Genomic DNA, 5,669 nt, shown 5'->3' on the forward strand with positions numbered 1-5,669 from the left:
CCCTCGATCCTGTTCATTGCAACTGCTAGTAGCACATTTGCTTAGATATCTCGGTCCTGTACTTATTAGTACATATAACTATTATGAAATAGTTTAGGGGTGTCGGTCCAGCATTTTCAAGCCGATCCCCAGATCTATAATTTTAATCCCCCCTTGCATTATTCTATTAGGGTTCGTGACATCAACTATATTTCAGATTGTTATTACAAGAGACATTTGTTTTTGATTCAGGAACAACAAGTTTAAATCCACTAGAATGTAATACATAATGTAAAAAAAATACGCGATGTTCCGTTTCTGCAATTGTGTCTGGTGGTTGTAAATTTTATTAACTACCAATGATCTGTACCAATGTATTGCAAATTGTAACGAGATGAATGAATGTCTAATGTTGAATTGTTATAAAGGTCATGTAGGAGAGACCTGTGTGTTGTAAAGCATTACTCTGGACGAGCTATCTGATGGGGATACTATGAAACATCCTAGGGCTATTGTAGCGGAAAAAATCTGTAATTAATTGATATAACTCTGTTATAACATGTTTATCATTATATAACTCTATTATAACATGTTTATCATTATATAACTCTATTATAACATGTTCATCATGATATAACTCTATTATAACATGTTAATCATGATATAACTCTATTATAACATGTTTATTATGATATAACTCTATTATAACATGTTTATCATTATATAACTCTATTATAACATGTTTATCATTATATAACTCTATTATAACATGTTTATCATGATTTAACTCTATTATAACATGTTTATCATAATATAACTCTATTATAACATGATTATGATGATATAACTTATTAAAACTTGAAGCATAAGATAATTGGTATTTTTATTGCAGTGGCGAATCGAGCATTCCGTTGACTGTAAAGGGAATTAGGGGGGATCTAAGCTGGGCACGATGCGGCAAGTTGGGCAATGCGGCAAAACGAACCCACCGCGACAAAATAGGGTGAAAAACTAAGAAGATATAACTAGATTCCGAGGATAATTTTCCTCGCGGCTTCTCGACATTTTCCTCGTCTTATCGTCCTCGACCTTCGATCCTGTTTATTGCCCCTGCTTGTAGCAGATTAACCTAGATATAACTACTTTATAATAGGTTTAGAGGTTCCGGTCCAGCAGATCCAAGCCCATCCTCAGATCTATAATATTGATCCCTGTTTGTATTATCTCAATAGGGATCTTGACAGAGTGTACTTGATTTGGTACGTCACCAGTATTTGCTAATAGCAACATTTCCCAGAATTTTCATTCGGAAATTATTCAGACAACCGTTACTGATAAAGGTTTTTACATTATTCATACAAATTCGTATATTGCATACAGAAAGTTGAACAATACTAAGGGAAGTAACTCAGATAAAAATTGTCTACATTTTTCATATTGTTAGGACTCAGGTCGGTGATTCATTTGCCATCTGTTTCCATGTTAAATCACGAAATTCAACCTTCTGTAACGTTTTCTAGAAATCTCGTTGAAACCTTTTCAATATGTCACATGAAAGTTTCTCGGCAAAAATTCAATATATCATGACCATGAAGTATTCATCCGCATGAAAATCTCTCACCATCTCACAAAACCTGAAAGAAAATGCGATTTCAGACATCAAATTCCACATCTAGACCAAAAATTAGTCAAAAATAGTCATACAAAATCCCGAAAAAAGGAGGGAGAAAGGGGATTTGTAAAAGTAACACGGTTTAGAGTCCGGTAATAGACTACATAAATAGGACAGTTTAATGTATGAGTAGACTAGCGCTGGCCTGGCAAAATTTCCCTCATTGCACATTGCACGAAGTTACCAGTCTTCATTAGCATTAGGTGTAGAAAAGTCTGACGTAAAACTCCATTCTATTCATTTTCTCATCATTGCCAACAAACCCTTCCTGATACATTACCTAAATACTCGTCGACTGAAGAAGTCTGAAGCAGAGATAATCTTTAATATTTAACTGACATTCATCGACAACAAATTTCATCAATTCTATAAAAAGGCGTGACGATTTCCTGTTTGATGATACACTCATACTTGACAACGTGGACTTAATGTTTATATCGCTGTGTAGATCTCTATTCTTCTTATGTGATTTTCGTAAATTTCTACTACTTCTGAAGACTATTTAGACTAATGAATATTTATTAAGTGGTTACTATATATTTTACATATACCATGATAAAACAACCAATAATTATTCATGAAATATTGTTTTTTAAGTAGTGATTAGGGTGGTTGAAAAGAAACCAGTTAATATTGACAAGCAACTAGTCAGTTTTCAACAGAAGGCACTGACACAGTGTTAAAGCCAATCAAAATCAATTTTCCAACAGAGTTTCAATTTACTGGGCAAGATGTCAACCTGTCATGGCAGCGACAATGTTCAACTCACGGAAACTAACAATCATTGGCGGAGGAAGGTTGAGCCGAATGCCACTGTATTTGTTTGTTATTGCATCATGTGATAATCGAGACAATAAAGATATATAATAATATACTGTTGTTGTATTTTGTGATAATCGAGACTATACAGGTGTATAAACTGTGGTTGTATTGCGTGGCTATACAGACGAAAATAGTGCTAATATCTTATATACATACACTAAGTTTAACGAATTCGATTGCAGAGTATGGCGGCATGAGAACGTCTCAGTTACGTTGGTGACACCGTATCTTTATAGCTCTCAGAAATATTATAGAAAGAAAGGCACCTTCTTGTATGTTACTGATATTTTGTTCTCATTTATGTGTCAGAATGCCCCAAATCAGTACAATTTTTCGAATATTGTCTAGGGGAACCCATCTAGGCGCTGCATGAGAGACATGCGACGTTGACTCCTCTTCAGAGTTTCCCAGTTAAGCCAGCCTGCCCCCTATTTGTACCCCTAGCCACCACTACTTCAAACTGGTAACGGAAAGACAGACATATGGAAAAGGATTACGGCGTATAAAAAAACATTTAATCAACCTAACAATTTATTTCGTAAGGAAGTTTTCTGTAATAATTGCTGTAAACGATTGATATCCATATTTTGGACGGATGTAAAGCAGGGGCGACAACTACATTGGCGGGCAAATTTGACTGGAGTTCGAATGAGGACACCATTAAGACAAGGTAAGACTGCTAATCGGATTCCAACTCTTACTGGTTCACAGCAACTGAAAGAAAGATAAAACGGAATCTAGAATATCAATTTGATTAAAACTCCGTCTAATACCTTGACTGCAATAGCCATCTTTCATTGTATCACATCTTCATAATGTCAAGCTATTACGAACTCCATCTTAAACCTTGGCTGCAATAGCCACCTTTCATTGTGAAGATAGTAGATTGCATGGTGAATTTTTATCATTCAAAAATGAAATAGATGGTTCCCTGGCTCACTTTATCCAAATAGTTCGTACTAGTAATTTTTTTATGATCGATCACTTCCAGTACTTCTGTTATTTTTCCTCATTTCGGCTACCGTGACATTATCTGTGGTGGGATCATTGTGGTTACAGACCAATGTGAGGGGAGCAAACCATGTATTACTTTATCCAGAAACCGGTTTAATTCCACTGCAGACGGCATAAAGTAACTATGATGTGTAAAATAAAAGTCAGGACGGCATCTTTTCCCCCGTAAAACGCCACTTTGTCCAATATTTCTCGTCGGAATACACCTTTTGTTCGAGTCATAAAATCCAAGTGTTGAAGAGGGCAGAATAGGATTGGCTGGCGGTGTCATCAAAATAGGCAAATGTTCAAAAAGGCCGTTTTTAGACCCTAACTGAAGTGGCTATATTGAATATAAAATCTAATAAAAAACGGGACAAAGTTTTGGTCAAATCTTGACTACGCGCAAGATATACAAAGACTTACTTGCAGGATCTCATGATTCGACTGGTGTTGTGCCTATCTATTTTACTGTATGAATGACACTGCCCTCTGCAACCAAAACTAACCACTCTAGCAGAAGCACACCGATCTTGAAATATCTCGGGCGGATGAATTGTTAAGCGAACTACTTGAATTTGACATTTGTCTCTGTTAAGTACCCCTGATCTTAAATCCATGGCAACTGACGAGGCGGAGATTGTCAGGAACACCAGAATTATTAAACTGTCTGAAAATATAAACATTGGGAAGGATTAACTATATACATTAATTTGGAAGAAATTTTAAAACAGAACCTGAAACATTTTGTTATAATATTTCTATATCACTCTACAATTGATGTATTGAGCACTATTTTAACAGTGGTATTTCTATATAGCTCTACAATTGATGTATTGAGCACTATTTTAACAGTGGTATTTCTATATAGCTATACAATTGATGTATTGAGCACTATTTTAACAGTGGTATTTCAATATAGCTCTACAATTGATGTATTGAGCACTATTTTAACAGTGGTATTTCTATATCACTCTACAATTGATGTATTGAATACTATTTTAACAGTGGTATTTCTATATCGCTCTATAATTGATGTATTGAGCACTATTTTAACAGTGGTATTTCTATATAGCTCTACAATTGATGTATTGAATACTATTTTAACAATGGTATTTCTATATCTCTCTACAATTGATGTATTGAGCACTATTTTAACAGTGATATATCTCTACAATTGATATATTGAGTACTATTTTAACAGTGGTATTTCTACATCACTCTACAAATTTTGTATTGAGCACTATTTTAACAGTGGTATTTCTATATAGCTATACAATTGATGTATTGAGCACTATTTTAACAGTGGTGTTTCTATATCACTCTACAATTGATGTATTGAGCACTATTTTAACAGTGGTATTTCTATATCACTCTACAATTGATGTATTGAGCACTATTTTAACAGTGGTATTTCTATATCACTCTACAATTGATGTATTGAGCACTATTTTAACAGTGGTATTTCAATATAGCTCTACAATTGATGTATTGAATACTATTTTAACAGTGGTATTTCTATATCACTCTACAATTGATGTATTGAGCACTTTTGTAACAGTGATATTTCTATATCGCTCTACAATTGATGTATTGAGCACTATTTTAACAGTGGTATTTCAATATAGCTCTACAATTGATGTATTGAGCACTATTTTAACAGTGGTATTTCTATATCGCTCTACAATTGATGTATTGAGTACTATTTTAACAGTGATATTTCTATATCGCTCTACAATTGATGTATTGAGCACTATTTTAACAGTGGTATTTCTGTATCGCTCTACAATTGATGTATTGAGCACTATTTTAACAGTGGTATTTCTACAACATTCTACAGTTGTTGTATTTACCACTATTTTAACAGTGGTAATTCTACATCTCTCTCCTTATTGAAAACATCCATATACTTTTGTTACTGATGCACCATAATACATTTCGTACAATCCATATCCTCATTTATCCTTAATTCCTCCCTTCACCCATCCACCCATCTATCCATCTATCGATCCTTTCATCAGTCCCTCCTCCCATCCATCTATCCATTTATCAATTCATTCATTCATCTTGTTTCATCTCTCAATCATTAATCGTGTCGCCCATTGATTCACCGCTGTATGATTAGTTCTTGGTTTGATAGTGATAATAATTTCTTCCCACTATGTAATTATTATGTATGTCTTCTCGACTGATTTAGAGATCG

The 5,669-nt window shown here is 34.3% G+C and overlaps 1 protein-coding gene across 1 annotated transcript in view; it reads right to left on the reverse strand.

Moving 5' to 3' along the window:
* Window positions 1-2,991: 2,991 nt before the first annotated feature.
* LOTGIDRAFT_175598 (hypothetical protein) overlaps window positions 2,992-5,669 on the reverse strand; it is a gene marked incomplete at both ends in the record, with an annotated part of 4,005 nt that continues 1,327 nt past the window's right edge. The window contains 2 exons of the mRNA XM_009057886.1: window positions 2,992-3,187; window positions 3,893-4,136. Coding sequence (XP_009056134.1) covers window positions 2,992-3,187; window positions 3,893-4,136 — 440 coding nt within the window. The remainder of the gene's footprint in view (window positions 3,188-3,892; window positions 4,137-5,669) is intronic.

This window comes from Lottia gigantea (genome assembly GCF_000327385.1).
Source record: "Lottia gigantea unplaced genomic scaffold LOTGIsca_314, whole genome shotgun sequence".
In the NCBI taxonomy this organism is placed as follows: Eukaryota; Metazoa; Mollusca; class Gastropoda; family Lottiidae; genus Lottia; species Lottia gigantea.